This window comes from Mesoplodon mirus, assembly GCF_964341445.2.
Source record: "Mesoplodon mirus genome assembly, chromosome: 13".
NCBI classification, from domain to species: domain Eukaryota; kingdom Metazoa; phylum Chordata; class Mammalia; order Artiodactyla; family Ziphiidae; genus Mesoplodon; species Mesoplodon mirus.
In genome coordinates, this window is record NC_138989.1 from 69,449,782 (window position 1) to 69,470,697 (window position 20,916).

Here is a 20,916-nt window from a genome sequence, read left to right on the forward strand (position 1 = left end):
GAGACAGACTCAAAAGTCAAGTCTATAGAAGAACTGGGATTCAAATCAACACCACAGCCTTGTTTTCCCCACAGGCTGACCATCAAAATTAGCTGGGAAGCTTTATAAAAGGAAGAGATTCTAACCTTTCCTTGACCTACTGAATCCAAATCCCCGAGGCTAGTGACCAGGGGGTCTGTGCTCACTAATAGCAAGGCTTTTTTTTTTTTTTTTTGCGGTACGCGGGCCTCTCACTGCTGTGGCCTCTCCCGTTGCGGAGCACAGGCTCCGGACACGCAGGCTCAGCGGCCCTGGCTCACGGGCCCAGCCGCTCCGCGGCATGTGGGATCTTCCCGGACCAGGGCACGAACCCGTGTCCCCTGCATCGGCAGGCAGACTCTCAACCACTGTGCCACCAGGGAAGCCCAGCGAGGTATTATTAATGGCACGATTCTAGTGGCTCACAGTAAGAGAGAGTTACAGACAATATGGTCACTAAGATTCTGCAGTTCAGGCTTTCCATTTTATCCACCAATCAAACCATGTCATAAGGTCAACTTTACAACCATGCACAGAGCCAGTTCTGGTTTGGGGTGAGAATTCTGTTTTCACACACAAACTAAGGTCATAATCCTCAGACTTTTCACTGGTCAGGTCAAGTTCCCACACATAAAAAAGTGCCTATGTGGTGTTACAAAGAAAGGAAACCTGGTGATGTAAATTCTATTCACATCCTAATGGAAAGGAAAAGGAACATATTGACTAGGTACCATGTGCTGAACACTGATAACCACTAAACATGTCCCAGGATGCTGAGAATAGCCTATGAAATAGATATCACCATCATCATTTTATATCTGAGAACTACACATCAGAGAGGTTTACTAACTTGTCCAAGATCACACAGTTTGGTAGAACTTGATTTGAAACAAGATTTTTTCCGACACTAAAGCCTTTGCCTCATCACAAGGATGAAGTCAGTGGAATAGCAGACAATCATTCATCACTGCCTCTTTTATTACCAGCATCTTCATTCAATGATGATATGCTGAGTCCACAGCCCCTGACTATGGGCCACCGTGCCATGCATGAGAATACGGTGAATCAATTAGACATCGCCCTGCCTTAACAAAAGGAGTGCACCAATATCCACCTGTACTAATTGTTTGCTCTCATTCTCTCTCTAGGTGTATGAACAGGATGATTTGAGCGAACAAATGGCAAGTTTGGAAGGGCTAATGAAGCAACTTAACGCTATCACAGGCTCGGCCTTTTAACACACATTGCCGAATTGATGAGGTGAATTTTCCGGGACCTTTGCAGCATTACCAATTACCCATAAACAGCACACCTGTGTCCAAGAACTCTATCCAGTGTACAGGTTAACCATCAGGACCACTGAGTTCTGGAAGATCCTGAAGCAGTTCAGAAGGAATAAGCATCCCTTCTTTCATAAGCATCAGGAGTTTCAAAATGATGACTCTGGGGTCCCTTAACAAAAGCAAAGATACATCTTCACTGCAACGTCAAAGCTGAAGCTGCTAGAATAGTCCTGGGCCTTTGCCACTGCAGTGACCACACTGTCATGACAAATGCTTATGTTTTCCTTCATCAAGGCCTGTCATTTTCTTCTATGTGTAGGTCTAGTCTTACAAAATGCAAGTGCATTATTGAAGCCTGTACCCTGCCATGGCAAATCAGTGCAAGCCCACTATTTTATTTTCAAATTTAAAGTACAAAGAACCCATGGGAATTTTCTCACTACATAGCACCAAAGGATTGGATGTTTTTCTGACAGCACAAAAAAGTAAACAAGTAAACAAAAGGCAGCAAATGCTTACGTTTTGTAACTCAAGTCATTCTTGTACAGGTGGTGGAATTCAGCAAGTGGCTGTAAAATTCACCCATTTTAGCAAGTATTGGTAAATCCACTCTTGATTAACATTGATGTCTGGAGAACAGGAACACTTAGAAATCTGCAACTAGTGGCATCCTGCCAGCAGCCAGTCCATTTCCTAAAAGAGGATACAATATGCAATCTTTTCAGACACATGATAATTACGTGCTTAAGCTTGTAATAGGAAATTTTAATTTGGGTGGCTTTCATGCCATACCACACTGTGATGATATTTCAAAGCTTCACCAAGTCCGTCTCCCTCAGGAGTCTGGCTAGAAGGGTTCCCCCCTCCACCCCATCCCTCCCTGAGTTCCCCTTGGCAACCAGCCCTGGCCAGGTGGCTGACTCCACACATCCCATGGCCTCCTGACCCACCTTTCTGAAACCCTCTGTGGAAATGGCAGAGTCATCATGAGGAAGGGAAGGAAAATGGAAGGCAGTTTCAAACAGTACCTTCTCTTGAGTGATGTCACTTCCACCAACAAAGTCCTCACTGACTTACAGCAGGCCGTGTTGGTAGGTGACAACCACCAAGCTTTGTTGTCAAGGAAACCTTGACCTGCCCAGAGTCAGAGAGCAGCAGAGGGCAAGGCATCACTTTACACTTGTGACACATCCTAAACCCAGTGGATACTCTTTAAAACTGCATCTTCATTGTGACATAGAATCTTAAATTCCTACTGCCATGTTTATCTACATCTTGCAACTAGGTGAAATTAAAAAGATTTTGTGTGCACCCTTTTAGTTTTTGAATTTGCAGCTGCATTTGGAGTTAATCCATTTATGCAGCTGAATCGCCAAAAGGGCGCCAGTTTGCATATTTATCAGTTAGGCAACTTGAAAACCCAATAAGAGAGTTTCAGCTGAATTATTCCTTTCAGCTCTGCCTTTGATTTCAAGCTTGAGTAGGTCATAATTTTAAAAGAGCGTGGAAGGGATAGGATCTTTACAGCCTAATAGCTCCTTTTATTAGGTGGGTAATTATATATGAATCCCTGAATGAAATATTTTGAGCAAAATGGCACTGTAACGGAAGTAATAATTCAGATTATTTTTTTACAGTTTTATGTCGGGAAAGAAAGCTTATGTCAAAGAGAGGGCTTGCTCAAATGGTTCATTAGAAAGTCCGGTCCATTTGTGAAACTGTTCCTTCAACAAGGAGTGCTTGATCAATTTACTTATATTTTCATGAAGTCCTTCTGAAGAGCTATGTGATGTTATCCTAGGGGGCAGATAACTCTTATTCAACATCTAGGGTGCTTAGGCAAACAACCCTCCACTGACGTGGAACAAGGCATTTCATAACATAATATTGGGTCATACAGAAATAATCCATTAGCTCAGAAAAGAAAATGTTCATTAGACCAGCCTTATCTTCTCGAGGTCCTAGGATGGCTTTCCCTTTCTAATCCTCACAAACATGGAACAGACTCTGAAGGCATTTGACATCCAAGGAAGGTCATCCTGAGTGTCCAGTTTGGAATGAGCTAGAAATCTCGGATTTCAGGGATTAGTCACATCTTCAATCTATAGACTGTATCTGCACAATCAAGAGAACTAGCATTTTCACAACATTCTAGACTCCTCTGAAGTCAATGACCCTAGGAAATACATTTTTTAAAAATACATGAAAATATACATTATTTGAGTTCAATGGATGCTCTTGAAACTTTCTTCATTAAACAAAGCCAATGTTTTTTTTTCAGTAATCGACAATGCTAATAAATCTTAGCTCCATGCACTGTATATACAGTAGAATCCATTTAAATTCTCACAAGAGACTCTTGGGAGATGTACCCAATGGTTTGAATATGAAACAACTTGACTGCAACTCTGTACAACTCTGCTGCCCATTCTCTCAGATAGTTCACGCATGTGTACAACTGCCTGCCCAAGTTTATAGGTAACTCTTTAATTTCCCAGTCTCCTGATCTCCTGACAAGAAGAAATCTGTCTCTGAGTCTGGTTCATGACATACAGGGCTCTTTAAGCTCATAAATCTCTTTGATTCCCATAGTGATACATGACAGCCAACCAGCAGCTCTGCCACCAGGAGTCATTTCTCCCCAAAAAGGAAGAAAATAAAACATGGCGGGGCATCCTCAGGCCTCCCCCGCACTCTGCTGAACTGTCAGGCAAGAGCCTTCTCTTGAAAAAGTTTGGTATTTTTCATTTCATACTGATAAGAAAGCTATTTTCTTTCCTCTAGAAAGTTCTGCATCTGTTAAACTCACAAAAATGCAGATAGCTCAAAATGCATAAAACATATCTGGAGGATGCTCTAGCTAAAAGTTAAATATTAGTGACTCACATTCAGTAAGAAACCAGTCATAGCTACCTCTTTGTACAGCAGAGCTATAAGCTTCTAGGGTATTTAAATAATGGAACTTTATATTTGGGCATTATAAAATGCACACACAATTGAACAAGCTGGAAAAAAAGGAAATATATCAAGCCAGGGATATAAGAGGTGAACTTATTAAGGCTTCCTGGGAGGAGTTGGATATAACATTCTTCTCTTCAAAATAAGGGTGTTTCACAATGACATGTATATTTTCGTCCCCTGCATTGGTAAGAGCTACAGAAGGAGAGCTGTCCAACATTAGTGTGTCATTCCAGACAACATTTGGAAACTGTAATGTTTGGTTGGCACTTGCTGGCTTTTCTGATCAAGAATCTAAGTACAAGTCTTTCTGGAAGCCTTCGTAGTGCTTGAAGATGGTTGCTTGTTCCTAACCACCCTTGTGATACACCTGTCTGTTGACTTTGTTTAAAGAATTGTCTTCAGGTCTCCTCCAAATGTAATAGTGTCTCATACATGACTGCTGGACTGGAATTCTAACCAAAAAAAAAAAAAAAAAAAAAACCCACCTCTAAAGAGATCACCTTACCTTTTAGATAAAATTGTGTCCCAGACTCAGACTCCTTGTAGTTTCAGAATGTCCATTTCTAGTTCATGAGAGGGAGAAAAAATAGAAAAATTCCTTACTTTTGGCTGTGTTAATAAAAAACAAAACCGTCAGAACTTTAAAATAGATGAGGAACAAGGTTGCTTTCCCTTCTTGGACCAGTTTACTTCATCTAAACGCAGATCATCCCTAAAGCCAGAGGTTCGTGTCCTAGCCTGTTTATCATCCATATACACAATAGAGAACCCCCAACATTCTAGAGCAGCAGAGCAGTCACACACTCAACTCTACCATGTCTTTTTAAAATTACTTTCAAAGCAACATTTTACTCATAATAATTTGTATTTCTCTGGTAAGTTTCAGAAATCACTTTCATAGTGTCCTGAAAAGCTTCTCACTTGATTCCAGCATTTCAAATTAAATCAGACTTTGGAAAAATCATAGATGGATGTTCTGTATGATATTCCACTGCATTTGAAATATGTGCTCCCATGCCTCAGTGTAACTTGCTATCCAAATACCTGCTTCCAAAATGTCCTGATTCTGAAAAGAAATGCCTGAGTAGTTCCTCGTCCGCGAGATTATACAGGCGAGCGCACACTAAGCCTGTTGTCTAGGCTCTCTGTTGCCGCTATTGCATAATGTTCACTTGGTGGAATTCTAGTTGCACTCTCTGAAGGATTTCTCCTGCTGTCAGTAGAGAGCCTTTGTACACTGTCATCCTATGATTTTTCGTTGGTTGGAGAGCAACAGCAAAACTCTACAAGATGTCGCAAACACAGATGCATGGGCCGAGGTATCTCAGTGTGTGCTGCAAGTGTGTTCGCAGATGCAAGAAAGGAATGTTGGGGAGGAGAAAAAATGCTGTTTTTTATTATCGAAGGGTAAACCTGACAATTTGGAACTTTGTGAATTGTCAGCTTGTTTGGGGGCTGGGTGGGTGGGTCTGGGGTGTACTTTTTATAAGTAATATTTAATTTATTATTTAGAGTGGCTTCTTTTTGGATAATTTATGATACAAAGGGAGATCTGGTTGGGAATCTAGATACGGCTGTTAAAGCTGCAGTGTTCCATATCTCAGAGGGACCACTTTGGAAAAGAATCGTCCACTGCTGAGTATGAGGATACGCCCAGGCAAAGCCTCCACTGAATCGCCGTCATCACCGCCTTCTCCCTTTCCAGGGTCATTCAAACACAATACCACCAAACCTACAATATTCTGATAGCATTTTACAGATCAATGCTACTTATTCTCTCAAAGGGCTTTGCGATTCAAACAAATTGTTAGTGTGCTAGCGGTAGGTTGATTTGGTAGAAATGGGTATACTACAGCTTTAACTAGCCTTAGTGGAAAAAGAAATTGTTTGTTGCTACAAAATGCCTTTTTTTAAAAAAAGGTATTTTGAGCCTACAAAGAGTTTCTTTAAATTGTCAGACTCTAGCATTGTTAACCAAATTAGACTAGTGATTGCAATATTTAAGTGTAAATCTTGTTCTATGAGAAAGGAAACTTGCTTACAGTTTAAAGCGACTGTTTCTACACATGATCTTGTATACTACTACACGAGGAAAAAGGGGTTTTGTAATCACTGTAGAACAGTCTCATATTCATTTTTTATAGAAATGTTATTCCAATGGTGCATTTTTTGTTTAATAAATAAAGTTTTGATACAAAGTTCTTTCTTCATGTTATTTATATTAAATGGCTGATACGACATGCACATGACCCTAACCCCTGCCTGCCTATTCTCATCCTCAGGATACATGCTGCCTTTTTGACATGTGTATCAGGGACTGTCAGTCCCTTTGGATCCTTTTCATGCACATGCTCAGTATGCTTTCTATCCCAATAGCCAATAAATACCCATGTGTGTTGGAGGGCTGCCTCGGGCTGCCAGAACTTGCTTTGCCTACATACGCAGGAGAGCTGGAAACTCCAGATCTCACCAATAGCTGGTAAATACTGCAGCCCCCATGCCCTCATTGAGACAATTCTGCAGTGTAAGCCAACTCATTTCCAGAGTCCCCCTGCAGGACTGAGCCAGAGTGACTCTCTGTGGGGAGATACTGCTCCACAATATTGCACCCTAGATACAGCACCCATGTTTGGCTTGCCTCCCTTCTATTTCCCTCTCCTCCTCTCCCCCTAGTGATTTCTCCTGGGAGCACTTCTTAATAAATCACTTTTACACAAATCTTCATGTCAAGGGCCGTTTTTAGGGATTTAACCCAAGGCAAAGACCCTACTATTTTTGTTCCCATTTCAACATGCCAACACCAAGTAAATATAATACTCTCTCCATCCTCAAGATATTTCATTCTTACCGTGTCAACTGCAGAACATGGGGACACATACGCACTGAATAATATATGGCTATGAGTATTGAAGGATGAAGTTGGGCGTGTAATCTATTCCTTAAGAGAAAATCACATATTAATAAAAGTCTTACTAACTCTTGGATAAGCAGAGAACTATTCAGAGAGTTTGAAGCCAATGCATCACCAGTGCCAGGACAGGTGGGGTTTTAAAGGCCACCTAGCTCTTCCCATCTCCTTCAATGCATAATCATTCCACCTAGAGAGAAAAAAATTGTGGCTAAGATCACCAAGAACCTGGAGAAATTGGAACCCTTGTGCATTGCTAGTGGGAACTAGTAAACTAGTAAACAGTGCAGCCGTAAACCACCAGTATGGTGGTTCCTCAAAAAATTAAACATAGAATTACCCTATGATAGAATTACCATATGATCCAACAATTCCACTTCTGGGCATATATCCAAAAGAATTAAAAGTAGGGACTTAAGAGATATTTGGACCCCCATGTTCATAGCCCTGTTATTCACTATAGGCAAAAGGTGAAAACAACCCAAGAGCTCATCAACAAATGAATACATAAACAAAATGTGTGTGTGTGTGCACGTGAGTGTGTGTGTGTATGTGTGTGTATAATGGAATATTAGCCTTAAAAGGAAGGACACTCTGACACATGCTACAACATGGATGAAGCTTGAGGACATTATGTGAAATGAAATAAGCTCATCACAAAAGAATAAACAGTGTATGATTCCACTTAAATGAGGTACCTAGGGTAGTCACATTCAGAGAGACAGAACAGTAGTTACCAGGGGCTGGGAAGATAGGGGAATGAGGAGTAATTGCTTAATAGGTACAGAGTTGCAGTTTTGGGAGATGAAAAAAGTTCTGGAGATGGATGGTGGCAATGGTAGCCCAGCAATGTGAACATACTTAATGCTACTGAACTGTACTATACACTTAAAAATATTAAAAATTTAAATTTTATGTTAGGTATACTTTACCACAATTTAAAAAATTCCAAGTAAGGATATTTCAGAGCCATTTTCTGCAAATGCTGATATTTATTCTATGACTCCTGAAATATACGTTAACACCAAAATGTTAAAGTGATATGCAAGCCCTAGAAGTAACATATTTACGACAGTCTGTTTTATCTCACATATTCAATTTATGTAATCGTCTCTTACAGAAGGATGCCACACTTTCACAGAAGCTATCAGAGATAGTATCTCCATGGAAAACCAGTTATTTGAAGAAAAATAAAATGGATTACTGCTGTTTGACCTAGACAGGAGAAGGTTAAGGGATAAACTAGCTACTATCTCCACTGCAAATATCTTTATAAGAAGGATTTTGGAGTAATCAAAAAATGATATACTCTCTATTTTAAATACCCTAAAAATGCTTTAATGAAGATAGATAGCAGATTGTATTAATATGCAGGTAGGAGAATTTAATAGATCTGAATGAAATTGGAAAATCAGAGAGGTTTACCCAGGGCTGGAATTCAGAAAGGTTGACACTGCTCTCTTTCATGGAAATTTTCTTCAATTCATTAATTACTCATTTCCATTTATTTTGATGTGTTTTAAAGGTGCATCTGTAACTCTTACAAATATTTCCTGACTTCCATCCCATCATTAAACTTCTCATTATTTTTCACACATTACTCTTTTCTCTAAACATCCTTTGCATATTTTCAGGTTGGTCATCCACATCACTACTTTTGCTTTTTGTAAATCTTTGCCTCCAATAATGGTTTTAATTGTGCACTTGGATTTTAAATTTTATTTCAATTCTTCCTTTATTTACCCACTGCCTCCTTCATTTCATCATGCTGTCTTTTTATCCCATCCTGTTCTTTCTTCATTATATTCCAATTCTCTTTCAGAGAGTTAATTTTTTTTTATAAATTTGAAAACATCAGTTTTCTATGAAAGAACCTTCTACTGGTTTTGTAAAGGATTATCCTATCAGCTTCTTATGTCTCATTACTTTAACCCATTCTTATCTTTATTTTAGATTTAAGTATTTTTAATCTATTTACTCTGAAATGAAGGAAGATCTATTTAGATCAATGTGTGTCAACCCTCTGGTCGTTTGAATTGCTCCTGAGCCCATTTTATTTCCCCTTGTGTTCCATAGACTTTTTCCTGATTGCCAAGTGGAATACATGAAAAAGCAAAGCTCAAGAATAAACAGATGCCCTATCTCTTCTGTTTTCTACCTCTACCTGGACTACTGTAAAGAGAAATGTGCCCAAGCACATTAGTTCCTCTCTTACGCTTTCTGCCCAGTTCTGTTCTGACAGTTTAGTAAACAAATGAATGTAGTGGAGAAGAGAGAGATTAGAGGAAGGAATAAGTAACTTCTAGGTGCCTGATGCTTTTTGAGGCAGCCAGAGTGATACTTGCCTGGATTTTTGGTTGATATAAAGTTTTCACTTGTGATCCGAAGATCATTTTGTATAAGATTACTGGCAATATGGTAAGAATGGCCTATATACTATGCTTCCTTGAAGTATTATTGGCCTTATAGCTAGGGAAAAAAGAAAACAAAAATTTCTGATTTGGTGGAGAGGTCCTGTTTTTCAGTAACAATGTCTTCTTCTCTCCCTTCTCCCCTTCCTCTTCCTCCTTCTATTATATTTTTTTCTGAGTCCATTGATATGATAATGGGAAATTGGGGTTCACTGTTAGGGGCAACTCTCCAGACACCATTGTAATTGTTCAATACTAGGTATTTTTTAAGCACCTAGGTTTTGTCCTACCTTCTATTTACCTAAGTATAATCTTCACCTATTTTTTTTTTTTTTTTTTGCGGTATGTGGGCCTCTCACTGTTGTGGCCTCTCCCATTGCGGAGCACAGGCTCCGGACGCACAGGCTCAGTGGCCATGGCTCACGGACCCAGCCGTTCCGCGGCATGTGGGATCTTCCCGGACCGGGGCACGAACCCATGTCCTCTGCATCGGCAGGCGGACTCTCAACCACTGCGCCACCAGGGAAGCCCCTCTTCACCTATTTTTTATTTACCAATTTCTAATTTCCATATTACTATATTCCTTTTCCTCTCATTTGTGACTAATCTCTCTCTTTCACCTTAACTTTGGAAACTCATAATTTGATACAATAAATACTAAGGCAATTATTCCTGAGATAATCCAAATGTCCTCATTAGCAGTTCAAAAGATTTCTTGAAATAAATAACAGAAGTAATTTTTCCCAGATTCCTTTCAGGTTTTAATTAACATTCTTCTTTATAAATTAATGACAGTCCCTTAATTTCCCTGTCTTTGCTAATATCTTTTCTGACTCTATACGTAAGTTTGACAAAATACCTCTTAGTAGAATAATTTTTCACCTTCTTAATATTTCTTAAGGATTTAATTCTTGTGCTATTCTTTGACTTTGTGGTTGTTTCCCTCAGCTACTTTTCTTTTTATTCAAGCGAAAAACTGTTCTTTGGTGTGGAGCTCTCTTAACAGTGGCAGTATTTTAATTTTGTAGCTATGGCTCCTTAGTTATTAATTGTTCCTATTTCTTCCTGAAATAAGATGTTTCAAAAAATTGACTATAACATTTACTTTAAGATGTATATTGTGGGCTTAAATTTAAATCAGACAATGTATGTAAAGCCCCTACTACAATTTTCAGTACTTGGCAAAAGCCTACTGAGTGCTACTTCTGAAAATCTCTGCACTCAATCTTTCCCCTTGACATTTGTGAACATTTTCATGCATTTAAAATATATAAATAGGAATTTAACCAATTTGTCATTTGGGTGTGGTTCTAATGTTATAGGTATAATTTGTTGTATGCATGTAGATGTAGGAAAAAGTTTTCAAATGGATGGTATTATAAAATATTTTTCCTTTTCTTAATATAAATAACCAGTATTTATTTAGTGCCTTTTATTCACTTGTAAGGCATAGTGCTAAGGGTGCCAGCAAACCAAAGGATAAATCTATATATCTTTCACTAACAGGAAAAAAAAAAGTGTGTATCGGGCTTCCCTGGTGGCGCAGTGGTTGGGAGTCCGCCTGCCGATGCAGGGGACGCGGGTTCGTGCCCCGATCCCGGAAGATCCCACATGCCGCGGAGCGGCTGGGCCCGCGAGCCATGGCCGCGGAGCCTGTGTGTCCGGAGCCTGTGCTCCGCAACGGGAGAGGCCACAGCAGTGAGAGGCCCGCGTACAGCAAAAAAAAAAAAAAAAAAAAAAAAAAAAAAAAAGTGTGTATCTATATATGTATATATGTGATTAGAGTTCAAGTAAGAAAGTTAGATCCCTTTAGACAGATAAAGACAGAATTCCAACAGAATACAGAGTATCAAACTAAGGTTCATAGAAGCCTCATAGGGAATATGGTATGTGGAAAGAGCTTTAAATAATAAGATCAAAATCTTTAGAGATAGAAAAGGGCTATTCAGATAAAAGAAGTTATTATATGAACAAAAAGATACAAAGGTAAGAATTTATAGGACAAAAATGGAACTAATATTTCAGGGTGGGTTTTCTTTTGGAGTTTATGGTTTATGGGAAAAAAAGTAGGAAGTACATTTAGAAAATCAATGGAAGTTATGTAATAGTGATTAAGATATTTAATTGTTACTGAATATAAAGTTTTGTTCTTTCATTCACAAATGTCTGTTGAATACTAACCATGTACCAATGACTGAACTAGTACCGGAAAAACAACAGTGATCAATATGAATGTGATCTCCAGCTTCAAGGAGTTTATAATTTGCTTGTGGAGACAAAGATTGGTGCAATAATTATAATCGTAATGAGTGCTATAAACTAAGACTGTGACATAGACATATCTTTACAGATTAGTCATAATATTGATGGGGAATGGAGACAGCTTAGATAGGGAAAGACTTCTTCATGGAGGTGACATTTAAGCTGAAGCCACAGGATACAAAGGAGTAATCCAAGTGAATATTGGGAACATAGAACATTCCAGATGGAGGGAAAAACTGAGCAAGCCCCAGGCTGGGAGAGAGTAATGGATAATAAGTGCAGTTGCATGTCACTGAGCAAGAGGAAAGAATAGAATGAAGAAGTTAGGGAGTGAGGTTGGGCCAGATCATGTTGCATTGTGCCATGCACGCTACCAAGTGTAGATTCCAAAGGAAATAGGAACCGTTTGGGGACATAAATAAAAAGAGAGCTAAGATCTAATTTAAGTGTACCAAGATTTTTAAAAGCTGTACACATTACCTCAGATGTGCAAAGTCACATAGCACTGTTTACTGTCTATGATTACTCTTATTTTTCTCATCATCCCCAATTCTTGCTGAGTAAAGACACAAATCTCAATCTTGTCAATGAAAGGAATCTGTTATTTCTTTTTCATTTAAAGCCACCTCCTTCAGTTTAGCTAAGTTTTTCTTGGATAGTCATGAAATTCAAAGTTTTAACTCCCTGTCACATCTCCATTTCTCTTCACAAAAGCCCTACCTTTGCCAATTTCAAGATGGCTTCCGGGGAAGCATGTATGTTCTCTCAGTGTGCTGGACTAAATGTGGATCCTCACCACTTCCAAGTCAGCTTTTATTCCCCCTCATTCCTGGGAACTCTGTTGGCCTTAACTGACAAGATTTGCATCTGAAGACATTGAGAATTTTTCTCTCAGCACAATAGGATCCCATAATTCCCCTCCCTGAATTGGCCCAATCTAAACTCTTTCTGTCACTATTGCATCTGAGTCTCAGCTTTGTCTTCCATCTGGACCTCAAGTAGGCTGTCCACTACGCAACTTCTATTTGAGAGTTACATTTCCCCTGGCTATGATAATTGTATGGCAGACTCAGTGACTCTCAACTCAGATTTCTCCCAAATGCCCCACTGACAGTATGCTGGAATAACTGATTCCTTACTTTATATGCAGATTTTGCCACCAGTATTCTCTCTGCCTAGCATTATCAAGCCACCATTTTCCTCCATAGCAATACCCAGCCTTCTGAGATATTCCTTTCCAAGAATTCTATAGGCCACAATGGACAAGAGCCTAAGAGTCTTCTGGTTTTGGCTTCCCTCCCTCCCTCCCTGCCTAGGGCTTCTATCAACTCTTGCCTCCTTGTCCTAGGGTTTTACCCTATAGAGGTGTGTCAGGGAAATTAGAGATGACCTGTTAATATTTTCGTTTCTCCTTGCATATCCCTGTCCACTGAGGTACCGTGTCTTGTCCAATACAAACTTTATGCTTCCTTTTCTGTTCTGGTTAAAATCCTCAGGTCATATCTTAGAAATTTTCACTATGTGTATATTTATTAGTATCTTCATTTCCCTTTAGACACTGAAACCACTGAGTCAATTCTTATGAAGCCACAGGGCAGCAAGAATTAAAGTGAAGAGAAATTTTGTTAATTTACTATTTACAAAAATAGTATATCAGTTATGCATGTGTGTGTCTATTAACATATCAATCTGGCTACTGTGTAGACAATGAATTCCAAGTAGCAAAAGTGAAAAAGAGCTGCAGGAAAAGTGTGATTCGGTGGCAGTAAACAAATGAAAATAAAGTGGGTACACTTGAAATGAGTTTTCGAGGTAAAAAGAAGCATAATTGCAGATACACTGGATGGGGTGAGTTTCTGAGTTGAACAGCCTTTAAGCTGGTAGTAACATTTTCTGTGATATAACAGACTGAGAGAGAAACAGTTTTGGGTATGGGTATATATAGGAAAAATGAGAATGCTTTTTAAAGAGCCTGTGTGATATCCTAGAGGAGACAATAAAATGTAGCTGAATATTTGAATCTGGAACACAGAAGAAAAGTCTGGTCTGGAGACATAAATTTAGAAATTGCCAGCAAACGGATGACACCTAAAGTCACAGGAGACTCGGTGGAAAGATATGGGGCTAAACTGAGCCTCAAGAGAGTCCAAGATACAGATACTGGGTAGAGAAGGAGGAAGCAGATGAGCAGGCATAAAAAGAGTGGCCAATAACAGGAAAAAGCAGGAGTTTCCCGTTAGAGGAAAGTAACAGGAAACCAACACAAAACAAAACAAAACAAAACCCATTGGTATGGGAGAAGAAAAGAGAAAAAACATTGGAAAAGGAGGGAAAATTACCTGTGCTTAAAAGCTGGTAAGATGCTGGTAAGACAAAGATAAAATAGTGAATACTGAATTTTTCAAGGTTACCATTGACAGGATAACCATGCCCTCTAGTTTTCTGGGGATGGTCCTGTTTTATACATCATGCCCTCATGTAGTTAGTACCCAGAGTAGTAGTTAGCTTAGTGTAGAATCTACTTTCACTTTCAAAATAACCTCATTTGGATGATAGTTTATATGGTCATACCAGTTATTAGTGACCAAAGCAAGAGCAGTTTCAGTGAAGGAGTGGGGCTGGAAACCAGATTATTACAGATCAAAGATGGACTAGGAAGGGGCTTCCCTGGTGGCGCAGTGGTTGGGAGTCTGCCTGCCAATGCAGGGGACGTGGGTTCGTGCCCCGGGCCGGGAGGATCCCACATGCCGCGGAGCGGCTGGGCCCGTGAGCCATGGCCGCTGAGCCTGCGCGCCTGGAGTCTATGCTCCACAGCGGGAGAGGCCACAATGGTGAGAGGCCCACGTACCGCAAAGAAAGAAATAAAGAAAGAAAGAAAGAAAGAAAGATGGAATAGGAAGTTATGAAATAAATATAGTACATATGCAATAACTCTTTGAAGAAGTTATACTATGAAAAAGAGCAGAATGGGGAAGTGATTGGAAGTGTACCTGGATTGTACATGTTTAAAAAGGAAACTCAAATCACTCACAATGATTCTACTAAGAAACTTGGGTGATTTCCAAGTCAAATTCACCTGTGCAATAAATGTTCAGAGTAAATAGCAGTGTGGTTAAAGGAAAAGACCTGTAGGCTAGGAACAGTAATCAAACACTCCAGAGAGTGGTGCATAAGTGTGAGGGTTGCCCTGGTTTGGAGCAGGAAATGCGACTCTCCAGGACTAAAAGCAGGAGGACATGCAGTATCTTCATTCAAGCGGAAAGGGTATAATAGGCTGAATAATAGTGCCCAAAGATATCAGGTCCTAACCTGGAACCTGCACATTTTACCTTATTTGGAACAGAAAAAGGGTCTTTGCTGATGTGATTAAGTTAAGGATTTTGAGATTGGGAGATTATCTTGGATTATTTGGATGGGCTCTAAATGCAATCACAAATGGCCTTACAAAAAAAGAGGCAGAGGGCCAAGACTGAGTAAAACTCCACCAAGACCATGAAGTCTAAAATGCAATGAAAAAGGAGATAAAAGCCAAATCCAAAGAGATTGGAGGAGATATCTTGGTGGAGATAAGGAGATGGAGTCAAAAGTTTCAATGTGGGCTTCCCTGGTGGCGCAGTGGTTGAGAATCTGCCTGCTAATGCAGGGGACACGGGTTCGAGCCCTGGTCTGGGAGGATTCCACGTGCCACAGAGCAACTAGGCCCATGAGCCACAACTACTGAGCCTGCGTGTCTGGAGCCTGTGCTCCGCAACAAGAGAGGCCGCAATAGTGAGAGGCCCGTGCACCGCGATGAAGAGTGGCCCCCGCTTGCTGCAACTAGAGAAAGTCCTTGCACAGAAACGAAGACCCAACACAGCAAAAATAAATAAATTAATTAGTAAACTCCTACCCCCAACATCTTAAAAAAAAAAGTTTCAACGTTACTGCACAGACAAGGTGGGTTCAAGTGTATAAAGGTATGACTGGTAGATAAGAGTCCTTGCCTATTGTCTAGCAGATCAGATCACAATTGTGGAGGGTTTTTTTTATGGACCCTCAAGGTTTGACAACTGGGAGAATGAACATGGAATGATCCAGCTCCTAGTCAAAAGAATTAATCTTTAAATTGAAAGCACAGTCTTAAAAACATATTTGTACACCCATGCTCATAGCAGTATTATTCACAACAGCTAAAATGTGGAAGCAACCCACATATCCATTGACAGATGAATGGATAAGCAAAATTTAGTATTACACACAATGGAATATTACTCATCCTTAAAAAGGAAGAAACTTCTGACATATCCTAAAGTGCAGATGAACCTTGAAGATATTCTGCTAAATAAAATAAACCAGCCACAAAAAGACAGATACTGTATGATTCCACCTATATGAGTTATTTAGAGTAGCCAAAATTACAGAGACAGAAAGGTGCTGGGGGGAGAGGAGTATGGGGAGCTACTGTTTAATGGTTATAGAGTTTCAGTTTTACAAGATGAAAAGAGTTATGGAGATAGAAGGTGGTGATGGCTGCAAAACAAAGTGAAAGTATTTAATACCACTGAATTATACCCTTAAAATGGTTAAGATGGTAAATTTTATGTTATGTTTATTTCATTTAACACAATAAAAAAAGAAAAAAAACCAAAATAGTCTTTAGAGTTACCAGCCACTGGACCTTGAACATATGCCTAACTTCTTTGAGTTTGAGTTTATTTTGTTTCAATTTATTTTCATCTGTAACACAAGGATAATAATAGCTAGCTTGCCCACCTCACAGATTTCTTATGTGGATTGAATCAGATACCATATACAGACACATTTTATAAGTTATAAAGTGCTACTTCCTAGCTTACAAAGCTATAGTGGTGTGCATTATCAATATCTGTGCCCAGAAAACTGTGACCTACCCATCCTTTAAGACCTAAAATATAAGCAAGGGGAGGGTCTGTAGGGGATTTTACTGGAAATTCCACACCTGATTAGGATCCAAGGCCCTTCCTAAGATTTCTGTGAACTTCCAGATGGGTGGAGCTGGAAATATTGCCTCAAGTTCTAGTTTGTGAGCAGTCAGATTCTGTTGGGTATCTCCTTGACTCACCATTTTCTCATTAAAAACAAATAAAAAAGTATAAGTGGCAGACATCACTTGAGACTGAATTGAAGACAGGAAGGAGAGAGAAGGCCTAAATGGGTTTAACATTAATTGTAGCTATGTGAATGTTCCAATTTAAAAATGTTCTGTAGCCATTTTATCAGAAGGAAAGACCCACTGACTCTGAAACCATGTCCTTACACTATCTCTCGGACGCCCCTACCTTTCCCTTCCCCTCCTTGTCTCTATCCTGTTCTACTACTTACTTCCAGGTGCGAAGGTACAAATCTATCTCATCTTTTCCCTCAGGGAAGCATCATCAACTCTTTAGTTGTTCAGCTTATTGCTGATGGAGCTCTAGGCTCTTACCTCTAACCCAAGCAGTTAATTAAGTCTCTTTCTCCCTAAAGACCATTCCCTCTATAGAAGGAATTCTGTGCCCAGCTCTTATAATATAGTGCTTACCCTGCTATATGGTAATATTAAATCACACTTTATCCTGGGATTCTCCTCACACATTTATCCAGCTAAGTGACAGGGAAGACCTCCTAGGTCAGACTTTACAGCAAGTAACAAGATTTCTTCTTCCTCTGGATTCTCTTGGGTCAAATCGGGACCCTCCTTGGAACCAGTGGTATGAAAGGTGATTCCTTTCAGACTAAATTTTTACCCTTTTCACATGTGCTTTATAGACCAATGTCTTTTGATATGACTTTGCACATGGAGGTCAAACTGACTGACTGAACAAATGAATGAATGAATTTATTAAATAAATGAATAAATTTAAATAATTTTTACGTTGCATCAACTATGAAAAATAAAGTACCATAGGAAGTCAAGAGCCAACTATTTGCTAAAAATTAATATATTTATCAATGTTGGGTATAGCCCATTGTTCAGTTCTAACTGATTCACTTTCAATAGTGAAAGTGGGACTCAAGTTTTCCAAATTTGAGCTGTTTTCCCAGTGTTTCACAAGAGTTTGCCTTACTCTGATAATGAATTCAATAATACAATAAACACTAATGAAATTAAACACTCATGATGTATTAACATGTATCATGTATAACATTCATTCTGTGTTAAGAACCTTGGATACATTATCTCATTTACTACTTAAAACAACACTCTCATGTGTGAAACACTATTACTGCTATTTATTGATGAGAAATTTGAAACTAGGGTAAGGATATACTTTGCCATAAGTCACATGGTTAATCAGTGCATAGCTGGACCTCGAACCCACTCTGTCAGCTCTAAAATATGTGCTTTTTATCACCAAATTGAATAACATTCAACTACTAGTCCTAAAGAATTCCTTGAGTGCTCCTCAAAATTTAGCCATTATAAAATCCACCTGGAACTCTTGTTAAAATACCAAACCCTAGGCTCCAATTCTAGAGATATTGATTCAATTGGTCTGGGATGGGATCTCAAAATCTGTAATTTTAACAAGCTCCCCAGTTGATTTCTATTCTCATGATGTAATCGAGCAGGACCCTATGAGGCCTTCCCGGGACAGACACCCTGGCCCCTAGCCATGTCCTCCACCTGCCTCTTAGTTGTAAAAAAAGAAAAAAAAAATTTAGCCTCTTAGGCTTTCCCTGAGTTCCAAAGAATAAATTTAATCAGAGAAGTAAGAAAATGCAGAAGAAAAACAGTCAAGCAAGACAAAATAATAATAGTTTAGCCATTAAACAAAGTCAAGAACATTTAGTTCCTCCTCAAGGGCTATAGAAAATATTCTGAGCTATATCCTTTGAGCTGTTTTGCAGATAATGAAACCCCCACCAGGTGGAAAAAGTTAACTGTATGCTGCCCAAAAGCACATAGACCCCAGACGGGTTGGAAGCAGAAGGTTAATGTTGTTGACTCCCAATTACCTCATCAGCAGCACATCAGAAGAATGTTCACGAGCTGATCATGCACCCCACAACTCCACTCCCTCACCCTGTCTTTAAAAACCTTTCCCTGAGAGCCATCAAGGAGTTTGGGTCTTTTAAGCACTAGCTGCCTGGACTCCTTACCTGGCGCCCTGCAAAAAAACACTACACTTTCCTTCACCACGACTTGGTGTCAGTAGACTGGCTTTACTGTCAGTAGACTGGCTTTACTGTGCATGGATGAGCAGACCCAAGTTTGGTTTGGTAGCAGTAAAATGTATCAGTAAGAGCTCTGTCTGCTGTACTCAATAGAAAATCCAATTCAAACTCCTAAATTGAATTAAAAAAAAACTACATTGGCTCAGGTACCTGAACAACTTAGGGTAGACTAATTTCATGCACATCTTTATTCTCAGTTTATATCAGGAGGATACAATGAGAGAAAACTGCTTCCTGGAGACCACAAACAATAGTTCCAGAATTGACTTTCCATGGCCCTGGTTGGCTGGATGTGGATCAAGTGTCCATCCCTGAACCAATCACTGTAATCAAGTCGTTGGAATTTGCTATTTTCTTAGTCTTGTTCACTCACTCCTCCCTTAAAGCCCAGAGGTGATGTCAGTTGTCTTGAAGCCCATGGGATGAGAATAGGGGAGGGGAGGTTACTATGGATCATTATCAGAAGGAAGGAGAAGTGGATGCAGGGTGGCAAAAATAACTAGAGTTTTCTAGGTAAAATGAAAAGTTCCTAAGAATAAACTATGTCAGCTGCTTTAAGAAACTATCAAAATCATATGACTAGAAAGTTTTCCTTATCATGGCAAAGATATTTTGAGTGCTAAGCTACTGCCTTCCAGACCTATGTATTCAGACAGATTATTCCACAAAACCATCAGTATTATTCATATTATCTGTATCTCTCAAGTAGATACATTTTCTTATATTCTTGGACACATACTCTTATCCAGTGCAAGTGGAGGGGAATGGACCAAAATAGGCCTTCTCATTTTGCACAATTCTTGTTTATTTTAGATTTTTTTTTAAAGTCTCATATTTTTTGTAAAGTTTACTGCATTCATGTTACACTATAAAGTGAGTTTTGGGAAATTTATATCTTGGAGTTTTTACTTCAGTTTCAAGAAGGAAAATGTTTACTAAATTAAGATGAAATAGTTTTACTGTTATTCGCAACTCTCATTTAAAATTGGATATGCTTTATCACTGAATATTTCCTAAAATAAAACTTTATAACCATCTGGATTTAGTGCTTTCTTGATGATATTTCTTGTAGATAAATGGTTTCTTAATGACTCTTTAGATCCCAGAGGATATATTAGACTCCAAAATTATATGTTTAGATAACCCAAAAAGGGCCAATTTTATTTCTGCATCTTCTTACCTATAATTGCATTTCAAAATTTTAAGTATATCAGAGTATTTTTCTAGGAAGTTCTGAGTCCTGAGAAAAGGCATAGTCAATATTATTGTTCTTTCATTTCAAAAAGAATAGAAAAATAATATACTGTATATATAATAATATATATTATTTTTCTATTCTTCTTTCTGAAATGGCTGTTGTCCAATCTGCTCCTTGCTCTTCAACTCTGTTCTGCTTCTCTGGAGGTACATCAAACACTGAGGGAATATTAATTTTCACATATTGAGTAAAACTATCAAGTAATGCTTTTCTTCAAGTCATAATGAAATCAGGTCTAGAATAGAAACAGAAGGTTCTGGAAATCACCTGAAAATTTCTCACATAGAAGAACATCTTAAGTTAATCCTTTGTGTTTATATAAACATTTAATTAGATGTAGATAAATGTTATTTAAAGAATAGTAGCTAAGACTATGCTACAAATATAAACTATAAACATATGCATCTTTGGATACTGTAGAATACCACAGTTACATAATCTTCCTCCCTCTATAGCTTATATCTTAATGTTAATACCAGATAAAAAAGTGAATTAGAGAGTCTATTTCAGGTAATTACTTCGAACACAGATGAACTTCAGAGTTTAAGCCACTAAAAATAGAGCCCCCAAACATCAGTTTCTTCATGTGTGAAAGTTGGAAAATGACTCCTATTTGCCAACTATTTCTAAGCTCTGGAT

The 20,916-nt window shown here is 38.9% G+C and overlaps 1 protein-coding gene across 1 annotated transcript in view; it reads left to right on the forward strand.

The window, feature by feature from the left end:
• DCC (DCC netrin 1 receptor) overlaps window positions 1–6,460 on the forward strand; it is a gene marked incomplete at its 5' end in the record, with an annotated part of 1,195,962 nt that extends 1,189,502 nt beyond the window's left edge. Inside the window, one exon of the mRNA XM_082640204.1 lies at window positions 1,167–6,460. Coding sequence (XP_082496330.1) covers window positions 1,167–1,256 — 90 coding nt within the window. The 3' untranslated portion in view covers window positions 1,257–6,460. The remainder of the gene's footprint in view (window positions 1–1,166) is intronic.
• Between the last annotated feature and the right edge of the window lie 14,456 nt (window positions 6,461–20,916).